The sequence below is a fragment of the Seriola aureovittata genome, chromosome 2, assembly GCF_021018895.1.
Source record: "Seriola aureovittata isolate HTS-2021-v1 ecotype China chromosome 2, ASM2101889v1, whole genome shotgun sequence".
Classification (NCBI taxonomy): Eukaryota; Metazoa; Chordata; class Actinopteri; order Carangiformes; family Carangidae; genus Seriola; species Seriola aureovittata.
This window is the reverse complement of record NC_079365.1, coordinates 9,132,364-9,159,509: the sequence shown is the minus strand read 5'-3', so window position 1 is coordinate 9,159,509 and position 27,146 is coordinate 9,132,364. Positions and strand designations below refer to the sequence as shown.

Below are 27,146 nucleotides of genomic sequence, written 5' to 3'. Positions count from 1 at the left end.
CTGAGAGAACAAACTCACCTGTGCCTACAAATAAAGATTTTGCTTTCCTTTATAATGACTTTAAACCACTGAACTGGTGACTTTGTTTCACAGCTGACGTCCTTGTTTTCAAGGCTTTTGTCTGGCATTTGGAGAAACTATCTGTGAAAAGTGACTTCCACCCACATAAAATGAGAATTTCCATACAGCCATCGGTCAAGTCTCACCATGTCTACATTGTGCTCTCGCAGCAGCTTTTGACTTTAGCATCAACCAAAACCTGTGACAAGACATGCATCATTACTGTGATCCAGCCACATACTCCGCCTGACTGACCTCCTGCGCTCTGCACGTACCTGTAAAGCTACTGTTCATGTCAGGGAGGTCCTCGTCGTCCTCCTGCTGCTGCTCTCCAGGCACTATTCCAGCATTGTGCATGTCATTGTAGGACTTGGTGCGTCGGGGAGTGGAGTGCTGCGAGCCCGGCAGGCTACCGCTGAGCCCGTCTGGCAGTGGGGCATCACCGCCGCTACCGCTACTGCTAATCACTTTCCCACCGGGGGGCTGCACCGGCGGCTTGGGCGTCCCATAATAGTTACCTAGGCAACGAAGAAGAAGTCGGGGGGGGGGGGGGGGGATTAAAAAAAAAAAAAGACATAGAAAAGAAGGGCATTTTAGCAGGAGGACAAGAGAGGAGGGGTCAAAAGGGTTATGTGTGTGTGTGTGTGTGTGTGTGTGTGTGTGTGTGTGTGTGTGTGTGATGGAGGGGGTGTAGTCATAGCCTTTGTATGCAAATAGAAAGGCTGGATTTGTTTCTGGGAAAGTGTGAATCTCTTCAGTAAACTAGTTTTTTTTTCCAAATAAAGTTTACAACCAGTTTGACCACTTTGTTTTAACTTATCAAAAACTAATGGATGTCTTATCCCAATGACGTTTCACATCACTTCCCACGACTATAATTCAATTAAGTTATCTATTTTGTGATTTTGCGAGTCAAAGTCGATACACTGGGCTCCATACACCACAAAATCTTTGCATTTAGGTAAACAAGGGCAGTAGCAGTTTCCATCCCATTAGTTCATAAAATTGTCTGAAGCTGCCAAATTATTCTCCAAGCTCACAATTTCAAAGGGGGGAGAAAAAAAAAAACATGCTGATTTTTTTTCATTTTCATCCAAAGTAAGATGAGGCAAACCTGAAGAGACTGTACCATCAGAGAAATAGAATATAAAGCCAACATCTTAATGAGACCGAATGCCATAAGCATCCAAAATATAAAGGCAATGGAAAAACAATGTTTTCCTCCAAGTGGCAATACTACAATTGAAGGATAAATTGGCAAAGTACCTAAAGATTTCAATTGGAAACGAGCAGTTTTCAAAATATTCTTTTAATGTCAAAACCAGTTGAAATGTTTATCACGGACCTAAAGTGCCAACATTTTAAAGCCAACAAACAATCATATCATTGTATTCATGGACCAAACATAACATCATTTTACTACTGAAGACGGGTTGATAGTCTGTGCCTTTGGGTGCCGGACAAAATATTTGAATTGTGAGGTGAGCACATTTGACTGATCTAATAAAGTGGCAAATACAACTGGGATTTTGCCTGCTTTGGTACTTTGGTTTCAGCTTCCCTGTGATTTGCAGACAGATCATCCCACCCCTCTTTACTACACTAGCTTCTGACCCCATCTTCAAGTTCAGCTGTCAGGAACTTGGCAGCCTGATGTTGTCGGGAAAAAATGAGCTTGTTTGAAGCAAGCAGAAGCCTTTAGCTTTGCCTCCTGATTTCCTGCATACTGTCATCAGTGGAAGTGAGTAAGCTAGTTGCTGGTCAGAAGTCCATTGGCTTTGTTTGCATCTCCTGGCCATCAGAGGGAAATCCATTATAATGGAACATTGAACGAGCCGAGTGGACAGAGTAGACACTTAATTAAACATTATCTGAATGAATGGAGGAGCTATAGGGAGTGTTGTTGTTGTTTACAGTCGTTCCAGTGTGTCACTAATGAGTTCAGTTCATCAGCGAAGTGGAAGTGTTGTGTACTGTATGTGACACATAGTTCATGACAGGATCACTGACATGAACTTGTTGGTTTGGTTGTCTAGAGCTGGGGACTGTCTTAGCAAGAGTCAGGAGCTGATTTACATTTGAAGAAAAACAAAAAACCTCTTTGCTGACTGGATCAGAAGACGAACAATTAAACTAATCAGTATATGTGTGTATGTGTGTCAGTGTGACCCATACAAAATATATCAACCAGACACTAACAGAGGCTACACACGATTCCCCGGTCCCTCAATATGTCCGACGTCCACAACATCAATTTTTTCATGAAAGAAAAATCCAACGATTGTCTCATCAGCATTTTCAGCTTTCAAGCAAATTTTCTTTGTGCCGTTCTTCATCTCTTCTTGACTACTTCAACTAGTGTTTCCAATATGTTAGAGAGCTACTTTCAACAACCCCCTAAGAAAGGAGGTAAACATGTTGCACTGGGCGATCTGACCTACATTGATGATGAGGGCAAAAGCAATAGCACAAAGAGCAGGAGAACTAGACATTTTTTTGCCATTGAGGAAACCTACAACATGTCTTCTCATGTATCGAGGGGATCATCTGCTGAGAGATGAGTGCAATAAATTTTGTTCTGCATGACTGATGAATGTCGATGCAAAAAATGAAGCACTGAGTGTGGTGGGCGTGTGTTGGGTGCGTGTTGGGTGCCTGCTGAAGTTAGAGCGGGGGTTTTGGTTACCTCCTGTTGTGCCTGCAGATGCACCTGTACAGGAACAGGCTGATTGGCCTGGAGAGGGACACGACATGCCTGATTGCTGACAGTGTGCCGTGGGTGGGCAAGTTCAAGCGCTGGCTGGAGGTACAGAGGGGCTTGGTTACCCAACTGTCCTGCCTCAGGTAAAATGCCATTTGACAATTTGAGTTCACTTAAGCCTCTTTTCCACTGGTCAAAAAACCTGCTAACATCAGGCTTTTGTCTGCAATGGAAAAGTGTTCAATCTGTATTCACACTCAGGTCAAATGACTCTGCAGAAGATGTGTCTTTATAATCGGCTCTGATCGGCATTGATGTAAACACAAAACCTGGTTGAGTACATTCATTTTCGCCCCTTTTCCTGCTGTAACGTCTTTCAGAGCAAAAACACTGTAAACAGACCTGTCACCTGCTCAGCAAAGGTGCTGTTAAAGCTACACTGCGCTTGGGCCTGTAAGAGTGAGCTGCAGCCTTGAAATAAGTTTTGAAAAACACACAATCACGGATCGAAGCGTCTCCAACAGAGGCCTCAACACTTACAAGAGCATGATCCATTTTACCAGTCTGCATGGCGGCTAGCAGCTCACTCTTTCTGCGTCTGTGTTTATGCGTGTGTGTAGCACCCTTGCTCTTATATTTCCTCCCCAACGTTGTATAATCTCTAATCTGTTTTTAATTTGAGCTCTATTGTCCATCCTTATTTTTTTTAAATTTCCTCTTGTAAATCACTTCGTGTCTATGTTTTTGAGCTATACTTACCACCCCCCCCCCCCCCGTTTTTTATCTGTAGAAGTTACCCACAATACACCCAACTTAATAGGTGATTTTTTACTTTACCTTCATATGTTCCTATCTCCAACAGGGTTCCACTCTTCTCCAATTCCAGGAAGTCCTCCACTGAAAGGAAGTTGTAGTCCACGCCACTGACTTCTCCTTCACGTGGGGCACGGGTTGTACCTGGACATCAAAGACAAGGTAGAAATTAGCAAACTCATTCCGCTCCTTGTACTACCTTCATTTTTTTAAGTGATAAGATACACCATCTTAAAACTGGTTTACAGCCATTTTTCTTCGTAACATTATATATTTGACAATTTTTCCAGGGTTTAAGATAAATAAGACAGGGGATCTATTTACAATGCTAAATAACATGTAATACTGGTAGATAAAAAATAACGTGGTAGCAAGAGCATCTCAGAACGTTTATCACTCCACACGGATAGGGCGACGCTGGTAGGGAGATGATCCATTGTTTGCTGTGATCGTCCCTCACACTGGGGTAGAGCGTGAGGTATCATAGTAGCACTTCAGTGGGATCCTGCCATATGTGTGTGATGGGGGGGGGGGGGGGGTGAATGTGTGTTGTGTGTGTGAATGTGTGTTGTTTGGCATGTAGCCGGTGAGACTGGAGCACTTGTCGTTAATGGCTGTTGACAGTTGGCATCAGTGGTAAACAGCTTTGCAGCAGAGACAATGGTGAGATGACAACACTGCAAACTGATCTTTTTTTTTTCTTTTAACTTTTCTTCACTCTGCTGTCTTTGCTCTCTTCAGTGATTTAGTCTTTGCCTTACCAACTCACATTTTCACACATTTCCCCTGTTGTCTGGCAATGGTTATGCTCTCTTGCTAGGTGTCTCCCTCCCTGCTGTTTTTATTGTATCCCACTACAAAAAGAAAAGTATTCTGTCAGTGGCTTAAGAAATGGTTCAGTTTTAAGCATCTAGACAGTTCTACTGCAGAATATCTTTCTCATCTTGCTTGTGCTGACACACATCTGTTCAGTGACAACAGATGGCTTTCCCTTCTTCTTGGCTTCCATCCCTTGCCTTCCTTCTTTGTATCTATTTATCTGTCCTATCTCCAGTCAGTTGGTAAGCAATAAGCTGGTAAAAATAGATGTGCAGAGATATGGGGAGAGGCTCGCACTGCAGCCACGTTCAGTGACACTGGTGATAAATCACAGATGTGAGGATCCTCACTAAAGCAAGCATACATTACATGCAGGGAGATGTGCATGTTGCTACATCCACAAATTTCATTTTAAAACAGCGTTTGAAAATGTCCAGATGACCGTTTTATTTCTGTATCAGAAATGATCTCCGTCCATACTAACACACCTGAAAACGCATATCACATGACCATTCACGTCCACCTGGCAGGCACGTGTCAGTGTAAACAGGAAGAAGACAGTCTACTCTGTAGTAAAGTAGTTACAGAAAATACTACAAACGAGGAACAGCAACAGCAAATGAACCAATCAGGGAGTGACCGTGAGTGTCTATGTCATCGTTTCCGAAGGTCTCAGTTTCTGCCAGAACGGACTACAATGCAACCCTGGAGTTTCAAACTAAAATGGGGTCAGCAGCATTTCCAAAAGTCTCTATGTGGACGCGAAGTGTAAACATAGCAAAAGAGAAAAGTTTTAAAACTAAAATGTACTTGTGTTGATGTAGCGTGAAGTTATAATAACCACTGCTGCCACCAAACAGCGGGTCAAAGTTTTCTTTAACATGTGCAAGCAAATAAGCAAATATTCAGATATTTAATATCATCAAATATCGGTCCAAACCTATTATAGATTACTGTACAGAGACAAACAGAGGTGGGAAATCTTCTTTTGCATCACTAGAAATTCATTATTTAGTCCCCACAAACTTCCAAACACTTGTGCATCAAGAGGAAATTGATTCAAGTCAAATGCCTTCTGAAGTCTACCAAACAAACTGCATCAGTTCGCTCATTCCCAGGCACCAAATCTTTTACAGAATGTCAACCTTGGAGAGTACTCAGCCGAGCCCGAGCGTTCAGCCGACTGTCAGTTCACTTTCTACACAAAAGTGCCCATTGATTCAGCTCCATTTAGACACTGCTGCTCTTAGAAAACCAAATAGGAAGTGGAATTGTGACCAGTGTTTCAAAAGGGATAGAAAAGCAGAGGCTTGGTTTAGACCCAAAAGTAAGACACTGTCATCGCTATAGGCCTAATTAATTCAATACCCCCTCCCCACAAAAGGGCCATTGACCAGGCTGTGAAATAGAGTGAGGAGGAGAGATAGGTTGAGAGCTGGACACAGAGACTCCGGCCTAGAGTTGGGATTGGATGAGCCAGATGACAACTCTTCCGGATGTTGACCTCTTAAACGCAGACGAAGATAGAGAGGGAGTGAGACTACCAAGGCAAAGGGTTAGCATAATCCAGCTACTGGCATGTACAATGAAGCCTTGGAGATTTGCTGCGAGGGTGTTCGTCTAGCGCTGGCTGACTCGTGGCTTAACGGCTTCAACATCTTCACCAGCTGAGATGGGTGGGTGGGCGTTGTTAAAAAAAAAAAAAAAAATCATCATTAGCATTTCAAGAAGATGATCACAGAAGCGAGCTTTGAGATATTGGCAGGCGTACTGTGGCACTGGGAGCTTGGAGCCGCTGCATCAAAACACATGCATGCATGCCAACAAAAACAGTAAATGTACTGTAGCTTCTAACTGTATAACACGCAACAATAAATGATCCAAGACTGTGTGTTAAAAAAAAGAAAAACAAACAAAAAAAAAAACATGGAGACAGGAAAGAAAAATGATAGTGATTTCTCCGTTTTCATGCATCATGCCACCGGGTTTCAGCTGTTGCTAAGGACAACCCAGGAAGGCTCGGAAATAGAGAGAGATGTGGGGAAGCCACAAGAGGAAGTTTGTCCTCCGGTGATGACACAGTCCTCTACACTGTCACGTTTGGCTTCACAACTCCCTCTTCAATTCCACGACAGAAATATGAGGTAGCACCTAGGTGTGGCTCAAAGGCCTGGTCCATAAATGATGCATGAAGAAGAAAAATGAGAGTGGGAGAAAAAAAAGAAGCAGAAAGACGTGAAAGAGAGAGAGAATACAAACACCATTTACATGGTGTGCAATGATCCTGACACTGGCTTCTTTTCAATAAGTTAGTTTACACAGATTTCTTGCAGGGCGGGGCTTCCGACAGTGATGCTTATTCAATACAGACTTATTACTGAATGAATTGTGTTTGTAATGGTGTGGCTTGGAAACCATCAACAACCGACATTTTTGGATGATAGTCAACCACAGTAAACTATTCCTGAACGACACAGAACACAGCCTGATTCATAATTAAAGTCACTTCCCTTTACGTCACATTATCCCAGAGTTTCCCTCAAGTTTGCCTCTGTTTTCTGAGGACGGACTACATTATGATTAAAAGTCTGACCAAACTGAAAACAAAGTCGAAGACTTCAACACACTGAGCTTCAATGACTTGTCAGTCACAAAGTGGCTAACTTGAGATCAAGGCCTTGGGAGCAGTTACAGGCAAATCAGCCGTCTCACAATCATAGAGAGCGAAAGCCTTTGCTTCTTTTTCAATTACACAACATTTCCCAGCAGTCCCTTCATGAAATTATTGACAATATCTTACTAAAAGCAGCAAAACTTCAACAAGAACTGAACATTAAAGGCAGTATTTGTTGGAGGGCTTTATTTTAGATTAGACCACAATATAATGTGCAGGCGTCTCAGTTATTGTGTCCACTGTAAAATATTCAAAGCTTATGTTTAATGTCAGTGTAGTTGCAAATGTTAACTAGCAATATTATTTGAGTCTCCACAGAGGGGCAACAGACAGAGTGCATAACTCTGCTGCTGAACTAAAGATAACATTTCATGAAACGGCCATGTTTATAGCATACTAATTTGGAATATTTGACCACTCAAGATTTGAAATGCTGTGAGTCAGCAGCCGAAAATTTAGAGCAGATAGAGTTTGACATAACCTTTGGTCCTGTCGCCCTCTCTCTCCATCGATCCTCTCATCTGTCCCTTCACACACAGACACAAGGCGCAGTGCTAAGCCACCTTTTCCCTTGGGCGGTCCAGCAGTGGGGTTGACTCAGATGCCAACACTCACGCAGGAGTGTTATGACTCCTCTGTGTGTGTCTGTGTGTGTGTCTGTGTGTGTGTGTGTGTGTGTGTGTGTGTGTGTGTGTGTGTGTGTTTGGCATGCACATACACGTGTAACTGCCTCTAATGGTACAAAAGGGTCTGGTAGGAAACACCTTGTTACAATCAGCAGCTGTTCCACCCTCCTATCAGCCAGCTCACACACAGACATATGCGCAAACACACACACACACACACACACACACACACACACACACACACACACACACACACACACACACACACACACACACACACACACACACACACACAAACACACACACTTGTTTCGTGACAATGGGGAGGAGGTGCATGGCCACCTAATGGCATGGTCTGGGGCTAAATAGGAGCTGTAGGCAAAGGGTAATCACTTAATGGGGCTTTATGCACACATCTCCTCTGCTACACCAACACATACACAGTTTCATTACTGTAACAGCGACAGTGGGAGCACTGTCCTGTCTGTGCTGTGAACCACCAACAGTGTCCAGATTAGACCCCTGCAATGAGGAGAGCAACTTAAGAGTTCAACACCTCTGCTGTGTATCTACACTTACTCAGCCTTGAGTAGCCTCAGTGTAGTTAGAGCTGCAATAACAACAACCACATTAAGGCCATACCACAAAAGGACCATGCAGACCATGTTACCACTGTTTCTCCCTATTGTCTGTTAGTGTAGCTGTCCTGATATTGTTTATTGTTCAAATTCACCATTAAGCAGCTGTTACTGCCCTTTCTTTGTTCTCTAAATGTTCCTCGTTCTTTGTTCCGAAACAGAGACATTTAAGCATTAACACATCCGAAACAGATACCTAATGCCACTTTCACACTGACCATAGCTCTATGGCAAAGCAACTCAAGACACTACATTGTTGTGGGTGTTTTGCTAAAGGCTACATGTAAAAAAATAAATAAAAATCAACCAGGAAGTTTAGTTTGAAGGCCTATCAAACATCAAAACATGGTGCTTTCAGTTATACTCCTTTCAGGCTAAAATTGCCATATTTAGAGAAATTATCATGGCAGTAATCTGACTGGTCCATGAACAACACTTAATCTTTGACACCATCTTGAAACATCTGAACAACAAAGGACACCAGGATGTTACTCGGTGACTTAAGCTCATCTTTTAATACTATCATTGCCTGGAAGCTTTCCCAGATAGGTCTCAACAGTCCAATAAGACTTTTAACTTTAGCTTGAAAATCCACAGTGTAGTCAGGTTCAGCAACAACACCTCCAGTTCTCTCAAACTGAGCAGAGCCCATCACTATTTATGCTGCGACTGGCTTCATCAGCAGTGGAATACGGGCAGGGACTGGACACGTACCGAGACTTTTCTCTCAAGGTTATTAAAACAAAAAAAAGATGACAATGGACTTCAACAAGGCTAATCCTGACCACACCCTATTGGATGGCTGCCCCTCTACTGTTGAATGAGTAAGGAATATCAATTATCTGAGTGTGAACCGTACTGAAGGTCTTACAAAGCATCCTCCCTGGCTAAAAAAAGCTCAGCTGCTCCACTTCCTGCAGCAACTAGGGCAAAACTCCTCCAACCAAAATCCTGTCAACATTCAACACCATATAAAATGTACCGAGTCATTTCCTCAGTATCAAGTAAGGGGGGGGGGGGGGCTCAAGTCCTCAAGTCACTCCAGCACATAAAGAAAAGAAGACAACAGAAAATATCACTCGCACCTCTCTTCTCTCCATTCAGGAAATTCAGCATCTACAAAGCTTTCCACTATTTATCCATTACTCTACCATCAGGTAGGAGCCCCCCCCCCCCCCCAAATCAAAACCCTTGTTGTTTTACTTGGGTGGATATATGTTGTTTTGAACTGTCCTATGGCTTTTTAAATATCTCTCTGTGCACCATGGCCTCGTTCCACACTGATGCATCCTCATTTTTCTTATGCAGATCTAATCTGTTCCAGCCAGTATCACTGGGAGAGAAATACTTAAGGTTTGTGTGACTAAATGGAGACAGTGATGCAATCAGCAAAAACAGAGAGGCTGACGGTTTCAACAGAAATGTACACAAAGAAATATTTGATTTCACCGCTTCTGTTCTCATTATTTCGGCTCCATTTGTGGAAGTCCTCGTTTGAAGCCACAATATGGCAGCGAAAGTGAAAAAAAAATGTTCTTTTGTGGTGGTTGCTTTGTTACTGAAACAGAGGCATCTTCATCGCAGTGCATCCAGCCAAAAAATTCATAGGTGTGCTGTGGTGTGTGTTTAAGTATTATCTGTATTAGTATTGTGTATCTTTTGTGTGTAAATGACCTGCAAAGTGAGGGCATATGAAAAATTTGTTTTTAGCTAGTGGCAACATGCATTAATGCCATAACTGTGCACAGACCTCAACAAACAAACAAACAAACAAACAGACATTAAAAGATGCAGAAATAACACTTAGAACAAAACTATAATTCCTTTAACTCCCTCAGCGTCGCCCCTGAAACAAACTATTTCCCATGACATCTTCTTGTACAGTGGAGAAAAATGTGTATTCTTGACTTTAAAAAAAAGGCTAAAACATTGTTGTCAGCCCTGTTTATCTGAATCTCTCTCTGTGAAGCCTGCTGCTGAAGAGCAAAAGTAAACACTGACTGTGACTGAATTCTTTCTGTAACTTATTTCACAAAGCATTATATTTGAAGAATTTGTCATTAGCCACTTGGAACCCTATCTATCTATCCATGAGACCGAAGCATCATGTTGCTTTATATGACTGACATCAATATATATTTGCACAAACTCCAAGCTCCATTCAGTGATATTATCAACATTCAAACAGATACCTTCCTGTGTTGTGAATTGTGCTGCCAGAACTCATGATCCCAATGAAAATCAACACACAGCCCTGGAGCTCCTCACAGCTCATTGTTTTGTTTACTGGGTCAGTATTTAGACTGCATGGTTTCCTCCTCCACTTTCTGTGCACACAACCTGTCCAATGTGAAACAGCAGAGAGCCAAAGTAAACCAGTCATTACTGAAGAGAGTCAAATATCCTGAAAGCTCAAGAAGAGACATATTTTTTTTCAGGATGAGGTGGATTAAACCAGAGCGAGTTGAGTATTGAGTAAAAGATTCGGATGGGATGCTAATATTGGCGTCTTTAGGATGTTTAAGACTATTTTGATCATCCTTTTTATTCAGAAACTGGTTGAAACTGCAATTATAAACAGGTATTATTCACTATTTTCTGATTTTATAGAACAAGTAATGAATAAAATAATAGCTGGATTCATTGGTAATGAAATGAATCATTAGTTGCGGCCCTAAACTGTTTGCTAACACTTTAGCCTTAACTACTTATGAAGCAGATTATATTCTTCGAGGAGTCATCAAAAATTGATTAATGGACTCTTAAACATAATAAATGGATAGTATGTATACCGGTCAGAGTCTACTTAATTCAAATGTTAAATTCAATTTTTTTTTTTTTTTTTTTTAAACATGTGGCTATTTTTTTTTTTTTTTTTTTTACCATTTCTATCGTTCACCGTGGCCTCGGTACTGCCAGTCCACACAATACTTCAGGATTGGGCTTAGAGAGCATCCAGTTACACCATAATGTCTTTCAAACCACAATCAATACATGACAGCAACTGGTTACAACCCTCGCTGTGACCTTGGCCTGCCCAGTTTGTCTACACCGTCAGTCAGTTTACAGAGGATCAATATCAGATCGTCTCCTTTCTGACATCTTCTCATCATCTCCACTGAACTGACTGAACTGCGTACATGGTTCATATCTTGATTCAAGGGCAACATATTTTCATTTGTGTTGCAATATTGAATGCCACTTGCAAGCATTAACAACACATACCTGCTTCCAGGTTGTTACTTAACAAGATGACTACTAATAAAAAATATATGTAAAAAAAAAATATATATATATATATATATATATATATTATCTATAACTAGCTCTTCTAGAAAGTGTCCATCTCAGACGTTACCTAAAAGAACACACACTCATTTCTTTCTTTGACTGTATATTGTATTCACAGGTCGTCTCCTCCGCTAGTGTCGAACAGTCAGGGGCCTCTTACTCTACCTTTATGGGAATAAATTAGAGATAAAAGTGTTTGGATGTCTCACAATGAACAAACCATTCACTCATGCAAAACCTGAAACAGACAAATGCTGTACAACAAAATGGATCATTCTAATGTACTTAATATATGGAAGATCTTCACCTCTTCAAGCACAACTAACACTCACTGGCAGACAAATCCAAGCACCTCATCTATATTTAATTGATGACTGACTATTTCAAGGGAGCATTTGCCCTTCTAATGTCGTGGTAGACTCAGACTAAGGTTGCTGACATTTGTGAAGGCAGAGGATGACACTATGATTAGATCTCAGTACAATGACAGTATAAGAAGGACCAAAATGAATACATTATTCACTTCATTGAAACATCTTCCACAACACCATGAAAAACTGAGAAGTAAATTCTGATCAGTTCAGCCGTGCTAGACCATGTAGGAGGATGGGACAGAAATGCCTGCCTGGCAATGGAGAGAAAAACAGCTCAGTTAGAACGACAGAAGAAAACACATGGAATTAAAATTAGACACCTTTTTTTTTTTTTTTTTTTTAACACAATGGCATCAAACACACATGACAAATGTGAAAAGGAGGCTGTACAGGCATGCATGCAGCCACAACCTAGCTTCTAAAAATAACAGTGTGTGAAAAATCTGTTTATTTCCTACGCTTGCGTCCCCCCAGAGCAATAGAGCACCCCAGGCCCACATATCCCCCAGGCCTGGCCTCGCATTTCAGCTGTGACCTACATTTAATTCCCTCCACAAGGACAATGTTGGGCTTGACTCCTTGGACGACTTTGGATTCAGGGCTGATTGCCGAGGAGGGGTTTTGTTTGACATCTTCATTAGCTCCGGTTTGGTCGTGTGTTATGGCATTTGGCAGGAGCGTGGCTTCATCTTGCTTAAATCTCACCGTTCCCTTGCGTTTAAAAGATGCAAGTGACCCAGACTTAAACACCTCTTTCATATTGGTGCCAGGTTTTCTTCTCCTTTTGCGGACTCCAAAACACCCACAAAGCCTCAGAGAAAAAAGAGTGAACATGACTTATATGCTGGTGCTACCAAATGAAAAAGAGATCCAGGTGAATGTGTCCAAATATCCACTGTTCAAACTGTGAAAACTGGTTCCACAACAGCAAGCTGTAGCAACCAAATTACCAGTATATAGTATATTTACTGGTACCTTTCCTCTTGGATTAAAGAGTCAAATTAAAAGACAACTTGATTTAAACTGTCCAAATTGTTTGTCTTCCTTCTCTCTCTGAGGTGACAAAAACATTAAGTTGAGTAATAGGTACCGGCGCACTGTGTGGTGAAAACACTAACACATTCGTTGACTTTTTGTATTTGCTGGACAAACTTGGAGGAGGATCTCACTGTGACCCCAGGCCACCCAAGACTTTCAGTCTTCTTGTCAATATCCATAAAAAAAAAAACAAAAGAGCAGACAGACAGATGTTGAGATTTGCCTGTGCAGGTTGGATGAGGGGCTGATAATATCAAAGAGAATGGCGAGAATGGTGAGATGAGTGTGAGAGGTACGGTTTGATTTACGTAAGATCTTGTTGATGAAACTAACAGTAATCGATGTTCATCTTCTTTCCAAAAGTCACACTCACACTTCTCACACTGATGACATAACAGCACCAGTTAGAAAACTAGGGTTAATGCACATCTACCCTGGATGTCACGCTGTATGGTTATACAGTATTTAGCAACAGCGAGCACACCGCGGGTATTTCTGTGCACTGAATCGGGAGGTTTTGCAGGAGCCTGCATCCAGTACAGTAATGTTTATGAAAGGTTACATGTCATCCCAAAATCCTAAAAGGAGCCATTTAAAATAACTGTGAATCATCATGAAATACCGAAGATTAAATACTTTTGTCAGTTAAACTTTGATATACTTAGCATACACTGAACGAGGAAAGTGACCTGACCAAACAAGTCAGTCAGGCTCTAAAGAAAACACACCTACCCAAACACTGTGACATTTAGGATGTGCCGAACGCACTGTTTGTTTACATAAGTTGACAAAGTAAGATAATGTGTATTCTGGTCATTTCAAACCTCAAACATCAAATGATTTGACTCTAGACAAAAACACCAAATGATCAACACACTCATTTTTTCCATCACGACCTATGTTTCCAAGCCTTTAGAGTGGGCCCACACTACACCGACAGATACACAGACTTCAGTATGACCTAGATACAACTTGTCTTCAAAAGTCAGAGGGTTCAGAGAAACGACATGCACGGTAAGGTGGAAAACACCTATAATTCAGAGCTTTGTGGGTTCATTTCATGGGCAATTCAAAATGCAGGAATGAAAATAACACAAAAAACAAAACACGGAAGAAAAAAAGAAAAAAAGATGATGCGTTTCTACGTATTGCTCGTGGCGAACTGATCAGTGCCATGAGTGAAAAGTAGGCCATCATAAATGTGTTTGGCAATGATTCATTATCATAATTGTTCTATTAATAGGCCCAGCTATTCTTATTCGGCTTGTGTTCTGGCATTCAGGTCATTCAGGACAGGAGTTATTTGAAAGAGTGCATTTTAAGTAGTTTGCGACTGACATGGAAACAATGGCAGCACTCACACACTCACCGTGTTTTGGGGAAATCATTTTTTTTCTAAAATGAATAAGACACATGCATCCCTCACAAAACATTGTTGTATGTGCTAGGTTAGAGAAGAAGCTGTTATCTGCAAAGCCTGATTACAATTTTCATGAGCGTGACCCAGTGGATAGCACAGGAGCCTTGTGGTATACATTCCCTCTGCTGCCCTCCCCTCCATCGCTCCTTTCTGCTTCTCTGACTCCTCCACTTCATTCTTTCCTTTCTGCTCATGTTTTGTTTATTCCCTCTTTTACTGCTCCTCTCATTTGTTCCAGCGCTTCAAATCTATAACTCTAGCAACTCCCCTCCTTTAATCTTTAAGCCACTATTCATCTATTCTTCCTTTCATACAAAGAATATTAAGAAACTTAATACCACAGACTCCTCCACCCATCCTCTGATCTGCTCATTTGTGTTTTCTCTGTCTCCAGTACATTTGGCACATGTGATAACTGCCTGTGTGGCCGTGCAAAACTCTTCCTGCTTTTGGGTTTGACTGGAGGACAACTGTGGTTTTTCTCAAGCCGCTGACTGAGTCCTGCCAAAAGCCCAAACTCCATTTTCCCGCTCTGATGTTGATGATGTCATGTAATACAAAAGTACACTAAATAACTACTGTGACCAGTGATCCCACAAACCACATGTGAAGGATCATAAATATTCTCTATTATTCTACATGCAGTGAAACAGGAGACAAATCTTTAGGGCGGGAATAACACTGAATATATGCTACTGAGAATATTAATGAATGCGATCGTCATGAATGTGCCATCAAAGTGTACACCAATTTAATACTGCACTACTAAAACACTGTCAGACTCATGATGGACAGTAAAAAAAAAAAAAAAGGGGGGCAAAATCGATCCAGCACAACCAGAGATGACGTCTTTTTTATTCCACCTATTTGTTTGTTTTATGTTAGTTGCAGCTAACGCAGCCTCAAGTCGCTAGCCTCAAGCAGAGATGAGGGACGGGCTACAGAGGTTTGGTAAGCTCACTTTTTCAAACTTGTAGTTTTCAGCACCAGCAGACACTGACTCAATTGACTTCACACAGCTCCCTCTGAGGCCACAAAAGGCTTTATACAACTTCAGTTGTACTCCCCAACGCCTGTAGACAGACTTTGATGTGTAAACTAAATCATCTTAAACATGAAATGGTGGCAATGTGGTATAAAACAAATCTATAGATTTGATACAAATGCCTAAGTTAAGTCAGGATAGTCAGGATACAGTCTGGTGTATTCTGCTTTAGCCTAAGCCTGAGGTATGATGTGTACACCTCTCCATAGTCTGTGCACGTCTCACGTGAGAGAGTGAAGCAAAGAGGTGAAGCAGTGAGCCAGTGTGATATGCAGCTCTGGCTTCCTCTCTAATAGAGATAGGTGCCTCAATATATAGCAATCAAATGCTTTCCCTTAGTCTTGCCTGTACTCAACTGCAAAAGAAACTGACCCGTGCACTGAATCATGCTGCTTTGAAATGAAATGTGATGACTGTGTTACATTAAAGGCAGGCCCAGTAGTGGATTGAATTAGCCTGCTGTATGTCTTTCAGAGTCCAGTCATTTCACTTTCAAGTCAAACTCATTGCACATGTGTCATCTACTAGATTTCCTTCACTGAGAGCATGCCACAGAACTGTGCAGAACCACAATGTGCCATATTTTCTCAGTAAATCATGCATAAACACTTCTACTCTGCAAGGTATTTATGGTTTGTGACACTAATGGAGGTAACACCAATTAAGTAAATAGTCATATCTGGTGAAATCTGTCAGACGTGGTTTTTCAGACTGACCACAGTTTGTTGATTATGTTGGGTTCACTGTAGCATCTGCCTTGAAATAAGTGGCCATATCAGTATATTATATGTGCTGTAGCTGATGGATGATCATAGAGAAGCAACGTGGATAATGGCCCTGCTCTGAAAATCTGGCAACATTCATAGACCCAACTGTTGTGCAGAAGCTATTACAGAAGCATTTCTCTAAATCTCCACAATAAACATGCTCTCATGTCAAGCTAGCCAGCTAGTCCACATTTTCCAAGAAGATTCTGAGGCATGTCCTCGTGGATAATTTTCAAGACACACGCTGCAGCATGCACATGCACACACACAAACACAAGGGGAGGGCTAGCAGACTGCCGTCAGATTCCAAAACCAAAACAGATCCATCCACCATCTTGCCCAGAGCTGGCCTGCCAGTGCTTCTTTTTTTTTTTTTTTTTTTTGGTGTAACACACACACACACACACACACACACACACACACACACACACACACACACACACACACACACACACACACACAGACACACACACACGCAAAATGCAGGAGGGGTGACAAGCTGACAGGGGTTTGTTTGCTCGGCAGGGGGATGGAGCCATCTGTCTCAGTAAAGGGTTAATCCAACCAAAAGCACAGGCCACAGATTCCAGCATTTTCCAGTCTTCAAATTCCTGGCTACGTTCTGGCTACATACATTTTTTTTTGTTTTCCTTTTTAGTTTTGTGAGGAGGAGGGGTTAGAATTTTCCCGACCATCCCACCTGATTCTTCAAACCCCCAAAAATCTCAAGAGTCCTCCCCATGTGGCTATGGCAGGGATATAAATTTTAAAGGGGCAGTTTGCTGCTGTGGCTTTGCAGTGATTGGTACGGACGCCTTTCATTAGAGATGTGTTTTGAGTCTGGGGTGGGGGGGTTGTTACTGCTCTGACTGGCTGAAAGAGGCTTGCAATGAAAAGACAGCACACACACACACACCAAACCACAATGAGATCAAAACAGGCCTTTTTCTGGACCTGTGACATGCTCCATTTTTTTCTTCACAAGCAATTCTTTTAGCTTTAAATAATTCCCATACACAAGAAAGTGTGTGTGTGTGTGTGTGTGTCTGTCTGTATGTCGGGGGGGGGGCATGTGAGGACCGGGGAAAGGGATGAGGGAGAGAGAGATATAAGAATAAGAAACAAAAAAACCTGAAGGGCCAGTAGTGCTGTGTGAAGCTAAATCAGCCAGAAATCTGCCTGAAAATGCCCCCCGCACACACTCACAGCCAGCCTTTGTCTTTTTATTCCACCCAGAAAAAAGCACCATGGGCTTGCGTCTACCTACAGCAACATGGAAATGGAAAAGAAAGGCTTTAAAACGATCCATTTAAAGGGGCAGGGAGGGAGTGGGGATGGGGGGGATACAGATTGGGGGTGGCAGGAGGGAGGGGGGGGGGGTCATCCAGACATGAGAACGATTGATAAAGGAGAGAAAGAAGAAGGGAGAGAAAGAAAGAGGGGATGATGAAGGAGAGGGAGAGCTGCTAACCTTAGCATCCTGGAAGCTCCAGACAGACAAACAGGCAGACGGCAGTTTGCAGCTGGAGGTAATGGCTTCCAATATGATCAAGCATGTCAACAGATCACATAGCCTTAACACAGCCATCGCAGAGCTGGAGTGCTTCCACCAGAAACACACATACACACTGTACATACACACAGGGGAAGTGACACTTTGCGCCCGCGCCCACACACACACACACACACACACACACACACACACACACACAACACACACACACACACACTGACACACACACACACACACACACACACAGGCATCAAAGCAGGGCACAGACAAACACACACAGACGCACGTATACCTGAGACAGACAGACACAGACACACACAGCTTCCTTTTGACCACAACACATCAGCCTCCATTACTGCCAGCGATGTGCCTCCGTCTCCCTCGCTCCGCTCCTGATGCCTTCCGCCTGATGCACAGCCATCCTCGCCGCCTGCCTCTCCATCTCTCTCTATCCCAACCCCCAACCATTAAATCACGGCAAAACCCTCAGCGTCCCTTCTCCAAATGAAACACACACAAAAACAAAATACCTCAGTCAGGGAGCCTGTGAGGGGCTTCTTCTCCTTCCCCCTACAGTCCACAGAACAACACCACGTCGACAGGAGAGAGAGGGAAGAAAAAAATCCAATCAGGTGTGAATGAGTTGAAGAAAAACCAGTGCAGATTTACAGTTCCTTCTCCTTTTCACCCTCCCCTTCCTCCTCCCATGCGTCTGTCCTCTGTCCAGCTTTGGCTTTGTGATGCTAAGCTAATGGGAGCTAAGCTAAGCAGCATCCACACATTGGCTTATAATGCGCTCCGTCTCATACCCACACACACCAATGCTAGGCTTCTGTCTGTCTCTCCCTCTCTCACTCACTGACTGAGCCCCGCTGTCTCCCATCTCACAGGCACCCACATGCACCCGCCCACCTCCCCCTCTTGCTCCCTCTCTCTCTCTCTCACTCACTCCCTTTCCTTTTCTTGGTTGTTCACCCCTATTCTTCCACAGAGCCCATCAGTTTTTTCCTCTCCCCCTACACATCTCTTTCTTTTCTCTTCCCCAGACACTGATGTCCTTCCACACACAAACTCATACACATGCTCTGGGCGTTTAACAAGTTTCAAACAAGTCATCCTTGACCAACATGGAAAGAGGACACAAGTCAGGGGAAGAACTTTGAAAAAAAAAAAGGATGGGAGCTGGGACAATAGCAGGGGCAGGGAGGCATGGACCGGAGTGAGGCTAGAGCTGTGCGCATTTACATGTCAAACTCAAGAGTTAAGCACAATTATCACCAATAATTAAAGGTGTGACACAAGTACACAAGGGATATTAGCACAAAGCCACCAGGATGTCAATAGGAATGAGCAAAATACAAAACAATCCCAAATGAAGCAAATCAAATCTTAGGATTGACACAAGATTCATCTAAAATATGGAAAATGTGAACAAGAGAAAAAAAGTGAGTCACACTGGCACAGATTAAGAGGGGGAAAGAAATGCAGCCCTGCATGTATAGGATGCATCTTTTATGCTCTATGGTCAAAGGAGGGGGTTGGGAACCGCAGTGAGAAGATGTAAAAGGGAGGTGGGTCAAAGGTCGTGACATGTGCCATTCTATTTCAGATACCCCTTAAATGTGTCCTAAATCCACACTATAGAGTAACACTATGCTGGTAGTCACACAGGAAAAGACACAAAGCACACATTTAAGAATATCCAAAGATGTAATCATGCATACCAAATTCTCTCGGTTTGTGAGTGTGGTTTTGACGGACGCTATTGTTCCACTACGCAATGCACAAAAGAAATAAAGGAACAACTCACAGCTGGAAAAAGTTAGTGAACAATGGTGAGGCATCTCCAGAGACAGTTTGCAAAACTAAAATATTAAGTGTTAAACCTTTGGATTTCACTTGGCAAGGGCAACGCATGTTACTGTGCATGTGAATACTACATACGAATTCCCAAAACAGCATGTTCTTAGTTTTATGTATAGTTTATTAGAATATTGTTCACTTGGGACACAGCTCTTTTCATAGGTAGCAGTGACATCCTGTTGCTTGATGTTCTCAGTACCTGCAGAGTCAGGGTTTATAGAAGGTCCTCAAAAAAGATTTGTCAGCATCTTAACACATAAACAGGCCTCATCTGCGAGTTATAGCAGCAGTTCAGCCAGGCTTTTAATGTTAAACAACAATATTCTGCTTTATAGTTAGTTACCAGTTTATCACATTATAGTAAGACCTGTTGAAAATAAAGGTGTAGGTAGAGTAAATATTAGAAGCATCTCACAGTCTAACACAATATATACTGGTACAAAGAACATAATCCTTCTAAAGCTTGGATTTATTGCAGGGCTGTTGTATTAGATCACATTAGATCTAGCTTGGTGTCCCTAATAATCTCACAATGTATATTGTGATTCAATTGCTAATCAAAATGATCTGTTTTGATCATTTCAGTAAAAGTATTAAGTTTTAGTGTTTTGATATCGCCATATTGATTGGTAAAACTGTTAAATATCTGCAATATGTATAAAAATGTAAGAAAATTAGATCATACATAGTTAATTGGGCCATTGTCAGGCTGATAGGCATCATTATCTTCAAACTCCTTTAACAGATTAGGAAACACAGCATGAGCTGATTTCCACAAATGGAAATTTCCCATATGTCAAAACAGACTTGGTACCAGAGAAGCACAAATAAGCCTCCACATGTAGAAATACATCCTACAGTACCTGTATTGGTGCAACGGCATTATTCACCTCTATGCCTCCACCTGGTATGTGTGTGCAACAGTGTCAGTGATCGAGTGTGTGCATACAATACACGCACATCAGCGGGTGGGGCAGTTGGGGGCCATGAATCTGGGGGACTCCTCCCATCACTCTCTGTCTGACAACATTCCTTTGAATCCTGCAAATGGTGTTAGCCAAACAAAAAAAACTTCCCCACCAGCATCAATTCAACTCCTATTGTTTCCCTCAAAACCTTTGTCTGATCTACCTGCTGCATGCTGGGAGCCCCTGTTTCAAATGTAATCAAACTGATGTGGGTGTGAAAAAATATAAACACATTTATAGCAGAAAGAAAAAGAGGAGGAAAACTGTCAATGTTTATCAGAATATAATTCATAAACATAGTCTATTTAAAATCATCAGGAGACATAACTATTCTAAAGGGAAACCAAATCCAACTTGTACAAAATTATACAAGACTCTTGAAGGACAGTTTAGTATTAGAAATACAATTATTCACTTTTTTTTTTAACCAAGCTTTAGATGAGAATTTCAATACCATTCTCATTTCTGTACAATGAATATAAAGCTAGCACCAGAAGGTGCTTAGCTTAGCACAAAGACCACTATAGGCTCCAGCTTCTAGAGTGTTATCATTCTTCTCATCTGTCTCACAGCATGAAAGCGATTTCTAACGCAAAATATAAATATAGAATCCATATATGTCTGCTTGTATTATATGGTAATCATATACGCTTAACCATTAATGAAGGAAAACAGGTCCGTGCCAGTACACATCAGTAGCCTAACAACAGTAAGTGAGAGACCAATGAAGTTTCTTTACTGATAGTGCCTCCTCTCTACAGTGTCCACTCAGCTTAACAAACAATGAATTTAATAACTATTACCAAGTCTCGAGTCACAGTTTTAAAACACAAGTTGTATCCAGCTGCAGCTGCATGGTGGAGTCCAATGTGGGGCAAAGCAATCTTTGTGATCGTGTAAGTCAACTGAGAACTGGTATAACAGCAAGGATTTGTCATCGGAAAGACTTTTCCAAATGTGTTTATCTAGCCTTGACAAAAAAAACATCCCTTATGTAATACATGTCAAACCGTGGACACACACAGTATTTGACTGACATACAGTACATCCTCTCCCCCGCCAACAAAGCCAAAGAGTTTAAAGTTCACTTCTAAATCTTCCTCTTGCCGTCGTTTGTCTTACTTGATGTACTACCTTTTGCTTTTTAGGAATGGCACAGTCATTGTCACAGTGAGAGCGTTTCTTTTGTTCAGGTGACACGGTGTGATTGCATCTGTAGATGCAATCCGTAACCTCACCAAACCAACAGCAGAATGTCTGCTTACGTACATATTGTAGACGCACTCACAGGCTGACACACGCATCTCAGACCACGCAGTGACACAACCACAACTCACATGTGTACATATGTTTAAGGTATGTTAGCTTGACTGGCTAGCTATAGCCAGCATTGATTTAGATGTGCGAGAGTGATTTTGCATCTCTCCATCCGCTCTCTCTCTCTCTCTCTCTCTCTCTCTCCTCTCCGCCCATCCCCCCTTCTTGCCCCCCTTCTCTCCCACACCCAAACTCCACCCCACCCCCATCTCCAGCCCCGCGGCTTCAGCCCCCACCTCCCTCTGAGCCGTCCTCTTAGCCTATATACAGGTCGTCCAATCGTCTGTGCTGCTAGCCTTGCAATTCATCACACACACTCACATGAACACGAGCCTCTTCAAATCTCGCTCATTTGAGAGGCGAAGACCAAGTCATCAGCATCACAACAACCACAGCAGACAACACTGCTACTTGCCTTGATGCAGGAGAGACCAGGGCTCCCTTTTCAAGGCTCGAAGGCACAGAAAGCCGAGCTTTAAATCAGGTATAAACCAAACACAGAAATCCCCTCTTCTTATTCTTCTTCTTCTTCTTCCTCTTGCTACTGCACTGGAAAAATGAGAGAGGAAGCGCGATACAGATGAAGAAAGGGAGCAGCAGTGGCAGCGAGAGGACGAGAGGCAGCGGTGTCATGAGTTGGGGGGTTCAGGAATGAGAGTGGGATAGAGGGGGTGGAGGGCAGGCGGGGATAATGGGAGATTGGGAATGCCGAACGTGCGGATGGGGTGACCACAAGGGAAGCCGACGGACGCCTCGGCAGATGGGGGAGGGTGGGAGTCCTATGGCTTCAAATTTTTTTAACAGGGTTATGGGAACATGAGTAGGGAGAGGGTAGTTTATGTTTAGAATTAATTTCATGAAATGTGTACATTTTAATGAATGAGGAGTGTTGCATGAGTTATAAAGACTTAAATATTTTGCATCTGTTTTATTTATATTTCATGTCGATTTTGGAAAGAAATGGCCGATCGCCAATGAATGTGAATGAGCATACTGACTCTGTATTAGAAACTAGCCAAAGGTAAACTTGCTTTAGAATTTAGCGACTGCTTCTCTATATGAAAATCATAACTGGGTTTTTGGTTTGCAGAGATATTGGAATGGTGGTGTGCACGTCTGGCACAGAGTAAACACTCACTCACCATCACAGTATGAGGAAAACAGCATGCCACCCCAGCAAACACAGTTGGCAGTGCTCATCGGCAGTGCCAGTGAGGGATCGGGCCCTTATTACTTCCCTTCTGACTCCTACTAGTTGTTTAGGGCAGCAATGTGAAGGGGGTTGGAATATCATTGGGGGGTAGCACACACCTCCACAAGTGCTAGTGAAGCTACTTGCTGACAGGTAAAATCTAAGCTAAAAACATGATGTATTGTATTAGAGTCAACACATGGCATCTACACCCTTCCCTGGCCAGCACAGTGAGTTGGCAGTGAAAATGACTGTATTACATAGGGAATATCCATTCCAATACCACACAGATGGTTATATTAATGACATATTATTGAAACACTTTAAAGACACCAGCTTTAATTATGGAAAAATGCCATTTAACATAATACATTGAATATATTTGACTATTATTGTACAATAGCTTCCTACAGCAGCTGCTCCATGGCAGCAATAAAACAGACTTATTTCGGTTTGATAAACACATGAAATGCTTTCCATCATTACGACCAACTCCTCATTACACATGCTCATCTAATCTGAAAAAAAAAATAAAACTGCAAACGGACTCAGACAAAATGTTAACTTACTGTAATAATTGATGTTGATAATTGTTGATAATTGTGTTACATGTGCATTTTACAGTGAGTGAAGAAAACTCCACAACTTTTAGGCGTAACAGGCACTAAAAGTTGTGTGACAAAACCAAACTGCAGCAGTGAGTCTCTCATAAGTCTGCAGGCAGCAGGAATCAGAATAATATCCACAGTTAGCAGGCACTTTGGTACATGAACAAATCTGGCGAGCCCTGAAGCTCCCAGACAGTCTCTTCTGCATGGGCTGCAGTTCAGCATGTATGGGAAGTGTCGAGGGCAGTGAGTATGTACGAGAGCTGGTATAAGCATCAGCTGAGTTGAGTCGAGTTTGTACGGTTTGTGCAGCTTTGTAGTAGTGAATGGTCTCAGCGGCGAGTGCACACAGCTACAGTAAGCCCAGAGGGTAAAACATGTATCAGTCAGTCACCAACTGCACCGCTTAAAGCAAGGTAAACTTTGTCACACAGTACTTAGGTGAGCATGTAACACTATTTAAGGTTGTAATGCTTTGATTTAAATGGCTGGCAGTTAGTTTAGTAACATATAAAAGGCGAGCAGCAAGGAGAGGGCAAATGTTTTTGTCAGACTAGAGTGCAAGCATACATCTATTTCCTGGAAGCGGTGCATACAAATGTAGACTCATATCAAATTCATAAAAATACATGGAAAAGATTAGTTCATTCACTTTGTGCCAGCACTAATATGGACTACAAGAGGATACAAGAATGTGCAGAAATGTTGGTAACCTGAGTTACCATTACACCCTCATTTAGAGGCATGAGAAGCTCCAGCATCCACAGAGACACTTCTCCATCTGTTTCTCCACCTGCTTGCTGTGCATTAATCACACCTACACCTACACATACACTTGGACAGTGCTTTGAACAACCTTTGGACATACGTCAACATGGACACACACTGAGCTCTCACAATCACAGGCCAAAGCAGTCCAGGCTATTTCATACACTAAGAGCTGTATTTGCTTTCCTATACAACTGCTATGTTAGTCTAGTGTTATTCTGAGTGTGAAGGGCATATGGGGGTATTTATTCATGGACTTTGCCCACTGTAACATGCCCTCCCATAATACAAGAAAAAAAATTAAGCTGTGGCAAAGGATTTGTAAATTTTATGTTCTGATGAGAGTCTCATGCTCCTCTACAAGTGCATGACAGCAAAACGTTAAAATCCTATAAAACATATGGCCTGGGGAACACCTTCATGCTTTGTTTACTGCCAATAACACCAGGATTCTTTACTGGTGTGCCACTGACCACTCAGTGATTAAAATGGCCATTATAGCCAGACCCCCACCCTCCACCAGTGTCTGGCTGACATATGGCAGTGGAGGTAATGCAGATAAAGTCGGTTAAACAAGCCTGAATACAGAGAGTAATTTGCGTGAGAGGGCCATGAATAAACTAATTGGAAAAAAAAAACAATGGATGAGAACCATTATGGGAAAAGCATGGGGGAAATGAGAGGTGCTCTCAAGTCCAAAATTAACTGCAAAACAAAAAATAAAAATCCAATATGCTAGAGTTTTGGAAAATATGTGTTGATGGTGGAAGTGAAAATTTGTGAAAATAATTACCAAGAAAAAAGTTGTATAGTTTGAATACTCCAAATTACATTGCAGTATTCCAGAAATGTCTTTGCAGTAGAAAGTGACACAAGTAGGAAATGTGGGGCTGCAAAAATGGTGCAATTTATTACTTAGTTGATCAAAAGAAAACTAATCAGCAACTATCTTAATAATTGACTAAATATTTATGTGATGTTTCAAACAAAATGCTCAACATTTAAAGGTTACAGGTTCTCAATTGTGAGAATTTGCAGGCAGGGGATAGCTGGTTAGCAAGCTAACTTTAGGAGGAACACAATACATAGATGTCTTTGACAAAATTGTTATTCCTTCACAGTCTGTTGATAATTCTAGTTCATTTCTGAATGTTTAAACTTAAATATTTACATATAGCACATTTTCACAACTAATGATTCATTGATCAATCAATAAAATAATCTGAACAATAACCTGTATGAAAATAATGGTTTGTTGAATGATATCAGGTGACATGGCAGACATGGCCTTGTTGAAACTATTGCTGTCAGAATGATATGAGCCTACTGCATCCCAGCTCATTTCACTGTAAATATAGAAGATAATAAACATAGAACCTGCACACAGCCTATTCTGCAACTTCTACTTGTTATCTCTCTTTCCTACTCTTGCCTCTCTTCCTCCATCCTCATATGTGAGGCATGCTGTGTCCAAAGTCAGTGGGGAATTCCAACTCCAGTGTTATAACAGTGATGAGCCTGGCTCTGATTGGTCCACGCAGCTGATTTCACTGTTATAAGCAAATGAGGGAAAACACAAAATTGGCAACATGCAGCATGGTTCATCAATCTAACTGTCTTTCTAGGTGTTTTATCTGCTCCCTCAACAGAGGGAGTTGCACAGTTATCCTTCATTCATCACTCTGTTATTGTGGTGCTAACGCTACAATTCCATGTCCTTTGCTCCAATGCTGTCTTCAGGGGCTGGTTTTCACAGCAGGGAGGACTACAATACTTCAAATATGTGCTTCCATTTTAAAAGAGCAGCAGTTACAGGGGAGATATCCGGCATCAAAAAACAAATGTCCTTTAGATCTTTGCTATATCGACAGGGGGAAAAAGTCAAAGACAGGCTTTATTCCTGGATTACACAGCCAGGTCTGGGAGAGGAGAAACCAGTTAGTGACAGAGTGTGAGGGACTAGGATGAAGCCACAACGTCTATAATTACTGGTGCTATTGATCCTGTGGACATGAGATAATACTAGCCTACTCACTGTGGAGTCACCAACTTTTCCTCTCACTGATCTTCCCCATATTAGTAAAGCACACACTGTGCTGACTGAACGGATGAAAGGGTGATGAAAGGGTGATGACTTTACATGAACTCACTGCTTGTTGTCATCTTGGGAGGCAGGTGGAAAAGTCCATCTTGCGAGGAAGATGTATAATGTGTGATACAACAGATCAGCCCACACTGTGAGGTTAGTTCCAAGGAGGATATGAAGTAATCAGCCTCGCTAACTGGAAGGCCAATGTTGGTCAAAAGGCAACTGGAGCCATGCTTGGATTAGACTGAAATAATGAGGCTTAATTAGATAATACAAAGTGTCTGTGTGAGGCAGCTACATGGATCTAACATTGATCATGCCTGCAGCTAAGACAGTGACTCACACTGACCTAACCCAAGGATTTTTATTTGTCTCTTTTATCTGGATGCACACAAAATAAATGACAGTCTTTGGAGTTACAGCAATGTTATGTGTTTACTCATATAAACAAAGTATTATCTGGATTTGGAAGAAGAAGCTCATATAAATGTGAGGACACGAAGAAGACGGCAGAGCAGAGCAGGAGAAACGTGAGGAAACTGAGGACATGACAGAACGAGGG

General features: G+C 42.0%; 1 protein-coding gene across 1 annotated transcript in view; it reads right to left on the bottom strand.

Annotated features, from left to right (window-relative positions):
* Positions 1-27,146, bottom strand: part of magi1b (membrane associated guanylate kinase, WW and PDZ domain containing 1b) — a 133,075-nt gene that overhangs the window by 48,265 nt on the left and 57,664 nt on the right. The window contains exons 3-4 of the mRNA XM_056391656.1: positions 3,599-3,718; positions 336-578 (exon numbers count right to left, since the gene is read on the bottom strand). Coding sequence (XP_056247631.1) covers positions 336-578; positions 3,599-3,718 — 363 coding nt within the window. The remainder of the gene's footprint in view (positions 1-335; positions 579-3,598; positions 3,719-27,146) is intronic.